Source organism: Amphiura filiformis, chromosome 10 (genome assembly GCF_039555335.1).
Source record: "Amphiura filiformis chromosome 10, Afil_fr2py, whole genome shotgun sequence".
NCBI lineage: Eukaryota > Metazoa > Echinodermata > Ophiuroidea > Amphilepidida > Amphiuridae > Amphiura > Amphiura filiformis.
The window spans coordinates 12,010,533-12,027,548 of record NC_092637.1 but is presented as its reverse complement, the minus strand read 5'-3'; the positions used below and the strand labels follow the sequence as shown (position 1 = coordinate 12,027,548).

The following is a 17,016-nucleotide window of genomic DNA, read 5'->3' as shown; positions in this document are numbered from 1 at the left end:
TTATCTTCAAACCTGATGAATCTATTCAGTAAGTATGAAGTTGCTGTAGAATGGATTTATGATTTGCTTCTGCCCAGTGAACCAACTAGACAGCCATTGTACCCACCATAAGCCCTACACAACTCAGGTTGTTGTGGGGCCAAAAATTCTAAATTATTATTATAAATCTATAATTTTCTAACTATAAACTAAATTCCCTAGATTAGTTTGAAAAAAAAAAAAAAAAAACAGTGAAAACTATGCTTACCTGTTGATGCCTTCTCCACATACTGTAGGTCCATGTGGAAATTACAAACGTCTGGGAATTGATGATGTACTGTTTCTACGATGTAATGCAACAGGGTAAGCTTACGATCTGTGGACTTGGTATCCAATAACTGTAATAGTACAAAATGAGTTTACAGAATGCAGGAAGGAGTTAGTGGGCTAATTTTAACATTTGACCTCATTTGACTTTTGAACTTGAGTGACCTCAGATTGACTTTTTCATGTTTTTTTTCATATTAAGGATACTTTGCACCAAGTTTAAGCCCAATTTTAGATCATTATTTTCGCATATATTTGATTATTAAAAGAAACGAAATGAAGAAGTGTTGATTTGAGTGCAAAAATAAGACCTACGTAATACATGATATTGGCAATTCAGGACGAAGTGCATTTTGGTTAATGTCACAGAGGCTTGGGGACACACCGCATGAAGCTTTCACAGGATTTCAATGGAGGTGAACTTCGCTTTGAACTTGATGAACTCTGATTTTGATGTCTTCACATCATTACATGCATATAACAAGCCAAGTATTGATTGGGCTTGGTTAGAACTGTTACAACCAATCTGTAGTAAATCAAATGCTTTTTGATATGTATACTTACCGTGTCTAAACTTTGCAACTTGAAGCCATAAGCTGCTCCTCGTTTGGAACTATTTAAGTAGTTACCAAAGGCAAGAATAATCTGTCAGGAATAAGCAAGATACATCATCAGTTATGCTTACATAAACAGATGTAATAACACGGAAGTGAATTCAACTCACTTGTGATTGGTTAGTATTTTCATAAGTATGGAAAGTTGTGCGTTCACATTGTATTTTGAAATATGATCGCAGTAGAATCGTGGACAGCTGTGTTCATTCAAATTAATTTTTTACTATAGTGTCATGGGCCTAGTGGACTACTGTGGTAAATCTATGTGCCAATCCTTTGCTTAAAACATGACCAATCCCTGAAATTGTTTCATCATTAATCAACCAATCAGTTGATCAATTAACTGATTGATCAATCAATCAATCATATCCTTACCTCAAGTATCTTCTTGATAGGTGTTGAGTTCTTAATAGATAATGATGCTGCTGTGAGAGCATTGAGTTGCTGTAACAAAAAAAAGATCAATTTTATTTAATGTGAAAAAATTACCATTCTACATCTTAATTTAGTCATGTTGTAACAGTTTAGCATCTATGCAACTCTTCAGCTAAAATTAAGACAAAAAAAGTTGGCACACTTGACTATTTTTTTTCTTCCTACCCCCAACCCTCCCCCACCCACTCACCCCCCTTCAATCACTGTTAAGGGGCCTTGCAGGTCTGCTGCTGAAGATTTGGGGGTAAGGGCAGCAATTGACATTCACAAGTTGAAAGTTACCAACATTATTTTCTTGTGCTAACATCATTTTTTCTTGTTCCTTGATTGTAGTTTTCCCAATATTTATTATTTATTTATTTTATTTATTATGCTATGGGGGCACTGGCACCCCCACTGGCTATGCCACTGTCTTAGACTGTCCACCGTTATGGCTGCCATTTTATCTGTCATACCATTCCGGTTAGTTTATTGCATAGGGTCCATATTATGTAGGCAAAGTCCTTGTCACAAGAGGGTCCTTTCATGAAATCCTGGTATCTCACTGACATACTAAGCAAGATCACATTTTTTTTCAAATACTTTTTTGGTGTCTTGAAATCATAAGGTTACTTACTGGGTGTAATGCATGTACTGTATCCGTGAAGTTGCCCATGAAAGACATAATCTGTAACCTCTGTTTAAGACGGTCCACTTTAACAAGCTGGAAAAAGTGAAAATATAACATACTGCAATTACAAAATATCTATTCAACTGATCTAATATATTTAGCCATCGCATTATAATGACAGCAGAGTAACATGGCCTCAACATTTTTAATGTATACTAATTTTATAGCGACTGACACATTTTTCCCTACAGAAGAATCCGTCTGTAAGAGCAAAAAAACATTTATGAGTCTGAAAAGTGACATGAAGAATATGGGATAGTTTTAAGCCCAAATATTTGATATGTTTTTTCTTTACAGATACTGCAGTTTCAGGTTACAGGACGATTGTCCGAAGGGTCATTGGTCCGAATATCTAAAAACTTTACTCATAAACCCAACACCCTAGCCTTAAACTTCACCCAACTATAACCTAAAACCTAAGTCCTAATCCTAACCCTAAACATAACCCTGACATAATCCTAACTCTAATCCTAACCCTAATAGTTTGTTCGGCTTATAATTGGCAAAAAAAAACAAGACTAATAACATCATGATATAGAATGACCTGCAAGCATTTGGGTGCAGCACTTGTGCATTGCGTAATGTGTGGCTGGTGCATGCTTATGTGAATTTATGCGAGCCTAAGTTAGGACTTTTATGACACGTACAGTAACAAAAACCTAATACATTTCGCCAATCATAAGCCGAACAAACTATAACCCTATCCCTAACACTAATACTAACCTTATCCCTAACCCTAATATGCCCTAACTTAGAGTCCGAAGTTTAAAACGGAAAAAAATCACGGAATCGGAGGTACAACACGGAAAATGACATTTTTGTATGATGTGACAAAAATTGTTAAAAGATAAGAGAAAAAAATGTTAAAAACAATCATGAGTTGTGTTTGTCAACTTTTATGATAAAAATACTGTTTAATAACACTGAAATAAAGGTATATTACCAAGGCATGAACCCCATATAGCCCTCCAAACATCGTAATAGTCTACCTATTTAATATCGTGAGAATATTCTAATCAGAGCATATTGATCGCGATATTGAACACTTTATTGTGACATTAATAATTATCATTGTTTATACATTTTAAGCTTTTTTCATGACACGGATTTACAAATTTTACAACACGGATTACAACACAGAAAATGGATTTTAGAAAACGGTAAACTTCGGACTCTACCCTAACTCTAACTTTAACCCTTTAGAGTTCAAACGGGCTGTTACCAATTTTGAAGGGTGAATAAATTCTTTACCTGCATCATGAGTTGGTCCTCTTCTGTGAGTTTGTCGACTGGTTTCTTGTCCTTCTCATACTGTTTGAAGGCTTTAGCCTCGTTGTCGTTAGGCACAAATCTTTGAAGTTGTTCTACTGTATCTAAGGGAAGAGTTGATAGGTCCGTTCTGCCAGGTAGAAAGAGATCACCTGAGTTAGACATGTTTATATTCGAAAGAAATATTAAAAGAAAAGTTGCTTTTTGTCCCAATATTATCCACCATATTCTGCGATTCCTCTTCTCCGAAGAAGGCACCAGATGAATATCTTTCATTTTACGTTCTACTAACCAATCATATGCCATGGGAGTTTGATTGACAGGATCGTTAAACATTTCTTTATTTCTGGCATTTAAACTCCTCAACAAAAGTTTGGAAAGTTTTTCAAGCATATATACGCGTCTTTTGAATGTAGTGGGGTCTCAAACAGCCGTAAAAAAGGTGATTATTTCAAATGTGGTGTCATTGTAAAGGGGAATAAAGTAGCTATCCATTGATATGCAACACAATTTATGAATATGTCGCAAATAATCTGAGATATAGATGCTTGAAAAAACTTTCCAAACTTTTGTTGAGGAGTTTATTATATCTACACACTTACATCCATTAGGTGCATAACATAATGCCAACACTACACTTATTTATTGGAGACATGTGGCACTTTTTTTACTCTTGTAGCTCACATACTGTTTAGTGTAGTGCAATCATACTAAACACATCAAAAGAAATAAGTCCCCCTCTGAAAATTTCGTCATAACATCGTAAAGTAAAACTTTGTACCAATAAAACTTACTTAGAAATAATTATATGATTGTTTACCAAGTGTTTTGTGAAATTGAAAGATGTCCATGACTTCATGGCTGAATGAACCCAAATTGAAGACAAAAACTGCCCTTTCCAAAAGTCACAAAGTAGGCCTATGCTTGTTAACTGCAAGGCGTATTGGGACAAGGAATGGAACTGACCATCTTACCACTCACTGTTCTGAAGGGGATTTGCATGGCTGAATGATCAAGAATCGAAACACATTATTTTAAACTGCACTCAAACACATGGGGTTTTCCATTAGTAACAAGCCATGAATCAACTTTTGTGACAAGCATAGGCCTACTTTGTGACTTTTGAAAAGGGCAGTTTTTGCCTTCAATTTAGGCTCATTCAGCCCTGAAGTCATGGAAATGTCTCATTTTCACACAGCACTTAGTAAACAGTCATATAATTATTTCAAAGTTAGTTTCATTGGTACAAAACAAAACCTTACAATGTTATGACGACATGATCAGAGGGGGACTTATTTCTTTTGATGTGTTTATAAGTGTTTTCAACAAGGTGTGAGATCTGAGTGCACTGTATAATATACAGTGTATATGGCACCAAGCGAGACACATGGTACGCAGTGACTGGACACAGTATTCATGATGACCCAGGCTGATGTATGATGTTATCAATTTAAGGCTTGTCTTTTGACCAGTGGACATATGTTTGGCATCATGCAGCTCTTGCCTTGCACAGTGGTGGCACCAGAAATTATATTTTGGGGGGAAAGTGAATTGGGGAATGGGCACAAATCAACAAATTTTGCGCAAAGTTGCTGCAAAAAATGGATATTTTCTTAATTTTGGGTTTTTACTGGTGAGCATCTGGCGGAAAGAGTTCTGACTAGGGAGGGGGAGCATTTTCCCCCAAGCCCCCTATGGTACTGTCACTGGTCTTGCGTTTGATGATAGGTTGAACTGTTAGACTCTAAAGTCCGTATGCACAAAACAAGTTAGACCAGGTCTAACTTTAGAGCAGGTCTAACCATGGAGATTAGTCTTAAGGAACTTTTTGGTATTTACATACCTTATGTTATACTATAGCAGATCCTGTTAAGGGCAAATACATGTAGCTGAATATTACATGACTGCAGTTCAACTTTTGTACTTTGCTAGAAGTAAAGGAGGAAAAGAAAAAAAAAAGTAAAAGGGCCCCTCCCTAATTCTAACTTCCATGGGTAGACCAGGTCCTTGTTTTGTGCATACAGACCTAAAAATGACTTCCACTGACTTACCTTTGAATAGCTGACACAATCTTTGATTTACTAAGCTCTATCTTGCGTCTCATGATGGATAGATTCTGTAACCTGTTAGACTCTAGCAATGATGTCGCCGCTGGTTTCCTCAGGGTAGATTTCTTAGTAGGGCTGTCCACCGCTGTGTGTCCCTTCGACTGGTTCTGGGTCTTGAACATCTCTTCAAATTCATTGAAATTTACAATCTGTGTGAGATTGCAAAAACAGAAATATGGGTGTGATAAATATACAAATATAGATTGCTTATTGGAGAGATGGTAAAAACTGTTTCCCGAAGGTGATCTAGCGACCATGGCCATGGGTCTACTATCTGCAGTAACCATCTCTTCTACAGACTGTCTTCTTTCACATTATGCACCACCAATTGCATCAAATACTGACCTCCTCCTTCCATCAAAAATTACAAGAAAAATCTTACCTTCATAACTCTATCATCGTCAAGTTCACTGAACACAGTACCTCCAATTTGGTTGGGTTTAAATGCTACCCAGTTAAGGGCCGGCAGACGATATTTGGTATTTATCCTCTTCTTAATTGTGACAGCTGATGGACAAATAATGCAACAGCTTGTTAAAATATTTATATAAGCATGTTCAGATGGTCACTAATTAGACTTAACCCCCTGAGCACTACCTACCGATCAAACATTGCCTCTTTGTCAATATGTGATATCTTCACTTTAATCACCAATCAGAATGGAGTTTGCAAATAATTCTAAAAATTATTCCTTGTGAAATTATTCTAACAATGTTGCTGATTGGTCCAATTGATAATGAAACTTCTGTTTGACCAATCAGCAGGTAGTTCTTATGGGATTAAGCCTTATTTCATTTGGATTAAATTTAGGGTGTTCTGGTTCGGCTAATCGCTGATGTTCCCGTACACAGCCATGAACCAATTAAATTTGTTTCTCAAGAAAATACTGTACTCTGTTATTTTCGCAAATTTTGGGAGTAGATGTTCAGGCACGAAAATAACAAACAGGGATGCAAATGGGCAACTTATCCATTTCCTAAAAATTCATCTGGTCCTTGGACAGGTGGCTGAGGGCTTGCCCGCGGTATTGAACATTTAGGGGGGTTTGTCCAGGGAATAGGCTGCAGGGTATCACCCCCATCCTAAAAAAGTTGTTATGGCTCTTTTAATTACAAATTATCATCATCCAATTCCAGAAATGTAAAAAAAAATCATTTCCAGATTTTTTTGGGGGGTGGGGCAAATTTCTGGAAGATTTACATCCCTGAACAACTTGCAAAAATACATATTTCAATGTACTTTACACTTACAGAATTTCAAAAAATCATGAAATCGTTAAATATTCTGTATGCAAAAATAACAGTATACAATAAGTAGTAAAACTTGATACTTACATCCGTAAGGTGCTGCTCCAGGAAATTGACCAGGCCCAAATAGACCAGGTGGGGGTGGTGGAACACCCCCTGGGGGTGGGGGAGGTGGTGGTGCACCTGGTGGAGGTGGTGGTGGTGGGGGCCCACCCATACCCATGCCTGGTGGTGGTGGTGGGGGTGGTGGTGGAGGTGGTGCTGCTCCTGTAAAAACAAACAAAAAAAGAGTGATTAAAGGAGTACAATTTTCAACCAATTTGGTTGAAATGGTTAATTTGAACTATGATAAGGTTATGAATTCGGTGACAAAGGTAATGCATCATTGGTCTAAAAGAAACAGTTTTTGGAAGAATAACTATAGTCAAATCCCTACTGATACCAAAGTTTAACCACCTTGTTCTTTCAATTCCTAACCCGTCAAAAGACTTTATAAAAGATTTACAAAAGAAAATCTATAATTTTATTTGGAAAGGTACAAGAGATAAAATAAGCAGAGATCAATTGTCAAATGATTACTCTGAAGGTGGATTAAGATTGGTTAAAGTAGATTTATTCTTTGAAGCACTGAAATGTACATGGATTAGACGAATTGTAAATGGAGGTATTGATGCTAAAGGATTGATGTTTTTTCTATTTTAACTGGTATACATATTAATGATCTTGAAAAGGGCGCAAATTATACACTAAAAGTAGCAAAAAATTCCCAAAATGTTTTTTGGAAAGAAGTTCTTTTATCTTGGTCTAAGGTAAAGAAAAAACACAATCCTAATACAATTGACGATGTGTTAAGATCATGTTTATGGGAAAACAAATGGTTTAAGATTGGTGGTAAAGAAATAAATTATAAAAATTGGCGGACAGCAGGTATTGAATTTGTCTCTGACCTTGTCCATGTTAACCAAAACCGTTTTCTCTTTCTTCATGAAATTGAAACAAATTATGGATTACGGCTACATTTTTTTGGAATACAACAGTGTAATTTGCGCAATTAAGAGTAATTTCAAGATCTATTTCAGGAAAACGCTACATTTATTGCAATTCCTAAGCCGTTTATCCCATTTCATTTCAGTTTTATTTTAAAAGATAAAAAGGTTGCAGATCAATCTGTAAACAACTTATGTCCTCAAAGATACCAAGAGCAAAACGAAAATGGGAAGTAAAATTAAATAGTAGTTTTTCAGATGATGAATGGAAGATATACTCTTTGTTGCCATTTAAATGTACAATGGATACAAAATTACGGTGGTTTCAGTACAGAATTTTAAATGGAATTCTTACCACAAATACATTTATGTTTAAAATTGGCAAAAGAAATGATAATATATGTACTTTTTGCAACGAGGAACCCGAAACCTATAATTCATCTTTTATCAGATTGTAAAAAGGTTAAACCCATTTGGTCTCAGCTCGAAACCTGGTGTTTACAAAAACTCGGTATACCTATCACATTCAACCGAAATCATATTCTTTTCGGGACAGATTTAGGAAAACTAAATAGTGCTATCAATTTAATTCTCATTTTAACTAAGTTTTATATATACAGAAAAAGATGCCAAAATTCAACCCTTTCTTTTATCCCTCTTCAGAAGGAAATAGAATATTATCATAAATTGGAAAGATTCATTCTTTTAAAAGATTCAAAATACCGAGTTTATCAAAATAAATGGCAGGTTTGGAAGGACTTTTCAACTTAACATTTTGTTCTTATTGTAAAAGCTAGACAATTCAAATGCTATATAAATATGTATGTGAGAGTGTGTGTGTGCTGGTACTGTTTATGTATTGTTTAATATTTAAAAAAATACCTGGTGTATAAAAATCAAATTTCTGTATTTATCTGAGTAAACTATGATTGTAAAATGTACACTGGAAAAAAAAAGAAAAAGAGTGATTAATGATATGAAAATAATACAAGTGGGAGAAATGACAAAACGTTCACCTTTCAACAAAAACCTCACTTGATACCTAAGTGACCTGGACAATTGATATAGCATTATTCATAACCTCTGCGTATTACACCATATGTGTACATCCAGATCAAAACGATGCACTTGTCAGCTGCTACATGTGTCTCATTTCACATAATAGTTAGGAATAAATACCAGACTCATCTCAAGTGGAGGTCACTTCAAATCATCCCCAAGTCATATAGTTTAGGAATACAGAGAACATTCCTTAACCATGTGACTTGGGAATGATTTGAAGTGACCTCCACTTGAGATGAGCCTGGTATTTATTCCTAGCTATTATGCGAAATGAGACACATGTAGCTGCCGACAAGTGCATCCTTTTGATATGGATGTACACATATGTGAGTCCCAATCAAATTGCTTGTTAGATGATATACGCACACCTGAGGTTATTGATATCTATCAATGACCTCTGTGTGTGACGTAGCAAGGAATTCTGCAGTACAATGACTTTCGCGTGTGCGCATCCTTTGCGCCAGAACATTTTATGCGCTTGCAACTACCATATTTGCACATGGCATGATTTCGCACTGCTGTAATTGGTAAATCCCTTTTAGCCTGTTCGCAATTTTTGGCAGATGGGATGACCTATTCTATGTAAAATACACACAAATATTCCATTTGCAGCTATTATCATTAAAACACTATTTTACCTGGACCTGGTGGAGGTGGGGGTGGTGGTGGTGGTGGCGGTAGACCTGCTGGTCCTCCTGGAGCACCTCCTGGCACTCCTCCTCCGCCTCCACCCATTCCTCCTCCGCTTCCGCCGCCTCCTCCGCTTCCGCCGCCTCCTCCGCTTCCGCCTCCTCCTCCGCTGGCTGCTAATTCCTGTGCTGTTTTCAAAAGTGCATCTTGTTCTATCTTGGCACGTTCTAAGGCGTGGATTTGTTTCTCTCTCTCCTTTTTTTCAAGCTGATAGAAAGAAATGATCATAAACAAATGTTAATATCAGTGTGAGGTGTTAGCTATATCCATGCTTTGTAATAAGTAGTCAGAGATGAAGAGACTATAGTTTGTGACTTGTCTCTGACATCACCTGTTTATCAAACTCTGAATCAAAATTACGATTTGTCATGATGATTGAACCTTCTGAACACAGCAGGTAAACAGCATACCTATGGTTAGTTTTGCACCTTCAAACAAATTGTCTGAAAAGTTAGGTCTTAGTAATAGGAAACAAAAATGTCAACAATGCCTATAGCCCATTTGGCTTCAATGAGGCAGTATTGTCTGGGTGTGATACACACGTTATCAAAGGCAGTGAGTGTATCTGTAGTTGCAGAGATGATAGTGATTTGCCAAAAAATTCTGTAAATAACAGACAATTGCGAGGCATAGGGAGCATAGCAACTGAAGTGCAGCTCCTCATGACCGGGAGTCCCTTTATGATACAAAATTGTAATTTTTTTGGTAATTTTTTCCTCAAATTGTTTAAAAATCAACCAAAACTGATTGTAGCACTTGGCTCTAGGTTGAGGGACTCTCCAAATCCGGAAATCCGGAAAAAAATTGTAAAATTTTTTTTTTAAAATAATTTAATAATTAAAAAATTCAGATTTTTTTTTTTTAATTTATAAAAATTCAGAAAACCTAATAAATTTCGGAACATTGCCATCTGTGAGTTGGCATACGGCAAAATGTGACTGCGGCAGCACCCTACAGATATATTGCCTTTGATCATGCGTGTATCATTCATAGAAGCTACTGTCTTGAGCAAGCCAAATAATAGAAAAGTTGCTTTTGCCTGGTAAAAGTACTGATATTGTTCACCATTTTCAGTGATTCCTTTTATCCGATGAAGGTACCAGATGAATCAATCTCCCTTTTGCGCACTACTAACCAATCACAGGCTATGGGTAGTTTGATTGACAAGATCATCAGACTATAATTAAAGACAGAGATAAAAAGAATTTATCGCGTCTGATGTCACTGTCAATTACGATCCTTGATTGGTTTACACAGGTTAATCAGCACGTAAAAGGAAGACCGATCTATCTGGTGCTGATCGGAGAAAAGGAATAGCAGCAAATGGCGAAAAATTACGAGATGGTTTGCATGTCGAAAGGTGCAAAATTAACAATAAGGCGCCCAGTTATAAATCCGCTTTCAGCAAGTCATCATCGCGACACGTATAAACAAACCGTGCTCGAGTTTGATTGACAGATGACGTCAGACGCGATAAATTGTCTTTATCTTTGTCTTTCATTATAGTTTCTCTATCTCTGAATTTTATATCTTAGGTGAAAAAGTTTGTCTCTCAAACGAGCATGCAAAACTATGTGAAAGCCATTCTATATCCGAAAAAGAAATGGTCACGTAGCAGCCAAAAACCAAGGAAAAGGTAGGCTAAAACACAGAAAAAAAGAAGCATAGCACATAGCTATTTTGCCAAATGTTTGAGAGACTGACTTTTTTCCCCCTATGGTATATAAAGATTATATCTAACAATATGGACATATACTGTAAAAACTCGATAGTTAGCATATGTGCTTACTATTGAGCGCTTTTGAAAACATGAAATTGTACCCAAATTCAGGCGTTTAACCAACTGAGCTATGGGGTTGAGACACAAATTTGCAGGTTTATTTGTTGGTGTATAACTATGTGTATCGATGATTTGCTCAAAACTCTTAGACTTTTGTGTGATGGGGCTCTTCATGTTTGCATGTTTTAAAAGCGCTCGATAGTAAGCACATATATGCTAACTATCAAATTTTTACAGCAAATTGTCTACAGGACAAGTTAAAAAGCATTTTTTTACAATTCACCCATCAAAGGTAAATAATTTCTCATGTTATATCTGAACATCACTTTCTTATTCTTATAAACGGAGCTATCAAGGCAGCTGGTAAGAAACAGTACATTGGGCTATTACAATTGAAATCCTTACACCCCCTATGGAAGACATGACTTTAATATCCCACACAGGGGGTATGAATTTCAAATGGAGCTACCCACTCAGATATAACCCCATTTGCAATTCACTCTCCCTAGCCTGTGTGGAAATTAAGGTCATGTCTTCCTTGGATTATATGGATTTAACAGGCATAGCCCATTATTATGATGCATTTGATGCTATTTTGTTAACATCTTTGATAGCTAAGTTGATAAGAACTTCAGCCTACAAAAGAAGAAAACCAGAGGTCCTGAGCTCAAATCTCAAGTCAGAATTTTTTTTTAAATTTACATTCCTGTTGTCATATTCTTGAGCACCATGTAATCTTTTCTCAACATAGAAAGTGGTACAAAATTTGGTTCATTCAAATCAGTTTTATAAAATTATGCTTATTTATACCTCATTCAAGCTGTTAGTAATTTTGTATTTGTGCATGCAGTGCAAATAGTTTTAGCATGTACCAAACATTTCCAAGCTTTCAGAAAGGCAGCCAGCATCCCACCAAGTAGCCCAATTTCCAGGCATTGGAAAAGGCACCCAAATCCTATTATTTGGGTGCTTTCTGCAAAGGAAAAGGCACCCAAATCCTAATATTTGGGTGCATTTATTGAATTTAGCACAAAAACCACCCAACTGGGTGGATAATCACTTCCCGATCATTGGCAGCCAAAGTGTGTGGCATCATTAGCAATTTTTTTGTTTTCTAACACACAGACCTATATGAAAGAATTTATTTTGCATTTTCATTTTCGCGGGAGCTGCTTTGAGCGTGAAAAACTTATGTTCTGCAAAAATTCAAACATTCCATGCTACATTCTTTCTTCCTGTCTGTTATTTTATAACCTTTCACTGCCAATTCATGACTGGTAAAGTTTCACCAGTAATTCACTGTGGTTCCATGTGGTGGCTGGAATGGATCTAGACCATTACATCTCCGCTGCCCATTCAGAGTTTTTTTCACTCTCCTAATATGTTACATCATGTCAGTTCCCCATCTCTGTTTAAATATATTTCTCTCAGGCCTGTATCCATTATCTAGACTGCATATTTTTTCTGTTTCATATTGTACACCATGCTTAAGGCACTTATCAATTAACTCTGCCAAGTCACAACGACTACGATCCCTGAGACATATCCTGAGGATGCAGGAAGAACTCTGCAGAAGATATGCTCTCTACACCCCATTGCTTGGTAAAAGAAGACCTGGTAGGCAAAGAACATCCTACTGTTGGGCGACTTCAACAACTTTTTACTGCCAGATGCCATTTGGCTTCAAATCACAGTCGACAACTTTTTACTGCCAGATGCCATTTGGCTTCAAATCACAGTCACCTGCGTCGCAGCCAAGTGAAATAAACGAATGACTGAGGGTACCGTGTGAACGTACTAGTGAAGTGCGGGATATTCAAAAATTGTTTTACCCTATTGCTATGGTAGTTTATCCGATTATTACATCACTTCTCCAGCGTATGATCCACAACCATGGAGAAGAGGAGTTGCCACACCTGATGCACAGATCATAGTTATGAAACTGTGTGGTCATACATTTCACGCACAGAAAGAAATATGTTTCATACCTTTATAGTATTCTTTTAAAATACTATGAAATAAACCATGAACAGAGTCATTTTGAAAAAGTTCTAGTGTAACATTTTTGAATTATCGACCTGACTGACAATGGCAGATAACTCTATGGATGGATGAATAAGATTGCACACCACACTGTGGGTAAATGTTATAGAACAGTATGAACAAAATCAAATGTCCGGTAATGGCTGGCAATTCTGGTTGGTAACTTTTTGGAATTACCGACCTGGCTGACTAGGGTAGAAAAAAGTTCAGCCCCTGGTCTTCATTAATCATTACCTGACTTACTACCGATTCATTCAGAAACATGCTAAACAGGCTACAAGCAGCAATATGCAATGTAATGCCATGATGAATGATATGGGATGAAAACTTACTGCTAACATTAATCTCTTTTGTACTTTATCCAGTAATGATGTACGCTAAAAGACATATTATGAAATATTGGTCAATTCTAAGGTAAAAAGTTCCAAGTCCTATCTCTCATCTGGTATACATTTTGTTTCATATTTTCCTTTGTATTTTAATTTTAGTTTCATTCTTGAATGGTTTTACGAATGGCTATTTGTATCTTAGGACATACGCTATACCATTTTCCACCCTGGTGGGGCAGTGATGTCGGTGCACATTTCATTGAGCGGAGCTACAAATTGATAGTGTTTGCTTAAAGTGCTGACGTACATGTGCTTAAAGAAGCCACATAGATGCGTGCAAAACAACTGCCTCAACGTTTTGACGTCACTGCCACATTCGGGTGAAAAAATGGTACAGAGGACATCATGACCTTTTGATACATTCTATTGCAGGGAATTCTAAGTCCTATTATAATAGTCCCATTTAGTTATACATTTTAGTTTCATATTTTCCTTTCTTTTGATTTATTTGTTGGAAACCAGTTTAGGTTTCTTTCTCTACACGTATCTTTTCTTCTATTTTGTTCAATAATTTATCAAAGGTGTTTTTCTTTTTGATATATATCTAAGTTACTGGTCAATATATATTGGATATATAGATAGGGAAGTGAAAATAATATGCCTGCCTTCCAGAAAACAAGAGTTGCTGTATTGTTCTATAAGGCTCAAGTAGGTGTTTTACAAACTTTCACACAGTAGCATAAATATTAGTGTTCACTTTCAGTATCAATTAACCATTGTAAGCAATAATCAGAAATTATCCTTTTAAGTTTTAGGCATAGTACAGTTGACCCATTTAATGAATGTCATGTAATTAATATTGCCATTATAGTGTATTTTTTTTGCTTTGCATTTGCGGTGCTACCCAGCGCTAAAGACATCCAATATGATGTTACCTCATCTTTACATCATCTACTACAATGAGAATTTTGAAATGAACGAGCACAGCATGACAAATGTGACCTATTCCCACAAAATAAGCGTAAAGTCACAAGTTGTTGGTTTCGAGATCTTCCAATTGTTGAGTTGCTGCTGTATAGTCAATGGTATGTCCATCGTGAATGGGGACATAATAATTAATATGGTGTACTTTGTATTCAATTATGTCCCCCATTCACAAAGGACATACCACTGCCAATACAGTTGTATTCAAACAAAGAACATCAACTCAAGAGCTGGAACGTCTTGAAATTCTAAACTCTAAACTTGAGACTTTACGCTCATTTCGTGGCAGCAGGACACAATTGCCCATTTTCCATCCGTTTGACCATGGCAATGTGCCCACACGAAGGTTAGTGATAAAGTGGGCACATGTTATTATTTGTGTGTCCAACTCACCCTCCCTTAGTGGAAGATTCATGTTGAATCATTCTCAGAGGATGTATGAAATTCAAATGGAGCTGCCTAATGTGTTTATTCCATTCGAAATTCATACTCCCCCTGTGGCAGATATTTCCAAAATCTTCCACAGGGGTAGTGTGGATTTTAAATGGAATAGCCCATTCTCACTGTAAAGCATCTAGCAAGCAAGATTTAGCACCTGCTAATTTTAAATTTGGGAATAAAGAAGTTTTCATTGCACTAATGCCTGCTTGTTTACTTGCTTGATTGCTTAATATTTGTGTGATTCAGTGATTGCTTTCCATGATCCATTCCTATACTTAATTACTTGCTTGAATTCTTGATTTTTGTGTGTGTGTAATTCTGTGATTGCATTTCATGTTGAGAACTTGAGATTTCATTGTACAATTCCTGCTTGATTACTTGCTTGATTTCAATGATCGCAGGCTATTTTGAGTAATTGGATCATGCTATTCCATTACATGTGTGATTCAGTTATTGCATTCCATGATGAATGATCATCATGCTTACCCTATACCTGCTTGATTACTTGCTTGATTCCATGATTACATTGTGATTCAGTTATTGCATTCCATGATGAATGATCATCATGCTAACCTTATACCTGCTCGATTATTTGCTTGATTCCATGATTACATTGTGATTCAGTTATTGCATTCCTTGATGAATGATCATCACGCTAACCCTATACCTGCTTGATTACTTGCTTGATTCCATGATTACATTCAGTTATTGCACTTCATGATGATGAGCATCAGGCTACCCCTATTTTACCTGCTTGATTACATGATTACATTGTGTGATTCAATTTAATATTGCATTCCATGATGAATGATCATCATAATTTCCCTATACCTGCTTGATTACTTGCTTGATTCCATGATTACATTGTGTGATTCAGTGAAAGCATTCCATGATGTATGTGACCAAGTGATGTGTGAACATAGTATAAGCAAGACAAAAGCAAGCCAGTGTTGTTGCAATCCCAAAATTCAAAAAGAGGTGTAAAACTCACAAAATTGGTTGGAAAACAGCATAAGTTCCATAGCAAAATCATACATAGGCACACACCATATATGGCAGTGTGATTTGTAGAGAACAAGGAAACATGGGGAAATAAATAGAACAGTGGTGTTACTGGCTGGAACATTTATTATTATTGGATCAGGAATTACTTGTATAATTGAAATGGCAAGTGATGTTGGACAGAGCGTAGGTGAATAATTAACAAAGAACACGTGGCATCAAAACAAGAAACACTTCAAGAACAAAAATTTACTTTTTACTTAAGGCATGAGAACTTGATCAAATTACCATACTCATAAAATAAATAGATATATGCACAAATAAAGAAGACACATAACTAACTAAACACACACACCCCAACACCAGCAAACATTAACAAAACTATCATACTTTACATTTCATCTCGTCAAAACCAAATATTGTTTACTGACCTGACAGTTTCACCATTTTTGCTTTGACAAGATGAAATGTAGATAGTATAAGTTTCTACAAACCTAATGAACTGCTTTAAAATGAATGAACAGACATACATCCTTTGAGATTCATGAGCTTACCAGACATATATGTGTGAGTTTATTGCTCTACCGCAGAGTCTTAAGAGTTTTAACCGCCGAGCGCTGACATACCCTTCACCCCAAATGACATGTAATTTTATGCTATTTTTGACCTACTAACAACACACTTTTATATGTGGATGACTGCTGTTCCTGTGTGCATATTGTTACACTTATACAGGCTTGACAGTTTAACATCCCCTCCAAATGACTGAACACATTCATGGCTATCCAGATGCTGGCAATGTCCTTTTACATATATCCACACACAAAAGTATCAGCAGAACTAACATTTGGCTACATTTTGAATATAAATACCATTGATCAAAATGTCATTGGACATTACCGGATATTGTTGTGATGTTATCAATGACACAATTAGACCACTCTGGCTGATGAAAATCAGCACTTCTATGATGAAAGACATATAAGGATATTCACCCTTGTCTGAGATATTCTTAACCCCATGAGAACTACCTGCCGATTGACTAAAATG

General features: G+C 36.4%; 1 protein-coding gene across 1 annotated transcript in view; it reads right to left on the bottom strand.

The window, feature by feature from the left end:
* Positions 1–17,016, bottom strand: part of LOC140161664 (formin-like protein 2) — a 109,827-nt gene that overhangs the window by 1,566 nt on the left and 91,245 nt on the right. The window contains exons 14-23 of the mRNA XM_072184965.1: positions 13,543–13,587; positions 9,336–9,594; positions 6,737–6,916; positions 5,785–5,909; positions 5,346–5,551; positions 3,277–3,424; positions 1,972–2,058; positions 1,296–1,364; positions 871–951; positions 248–377 (exon numbers count right to left, since the gene is read on the bottom strand). Coding sequence (XP_072041066.1) covers positions 248–377; positions 871–951; positions 1,296–1,364; positions 1,972–2,058; positions 3,277–3,424; positions 5,346–5,551; positions 5,785–5,909; positions 6,737–6,916; positions 9,336–9,594; positions 13,543–13,587 — 1,330 coding nt within the window. The remainder of the gene's footprint in view (positions 1–247; positions 378–870; positions 952–1,295; positions 1,365–1,971; positions 2,059–3,276; positions 3,425–5,345; positions 5,552–5,784; positions 5,910–6,736; positions 6,917–9,335; positions 9,595–13,542; positions 13,588–17,016) is intronic.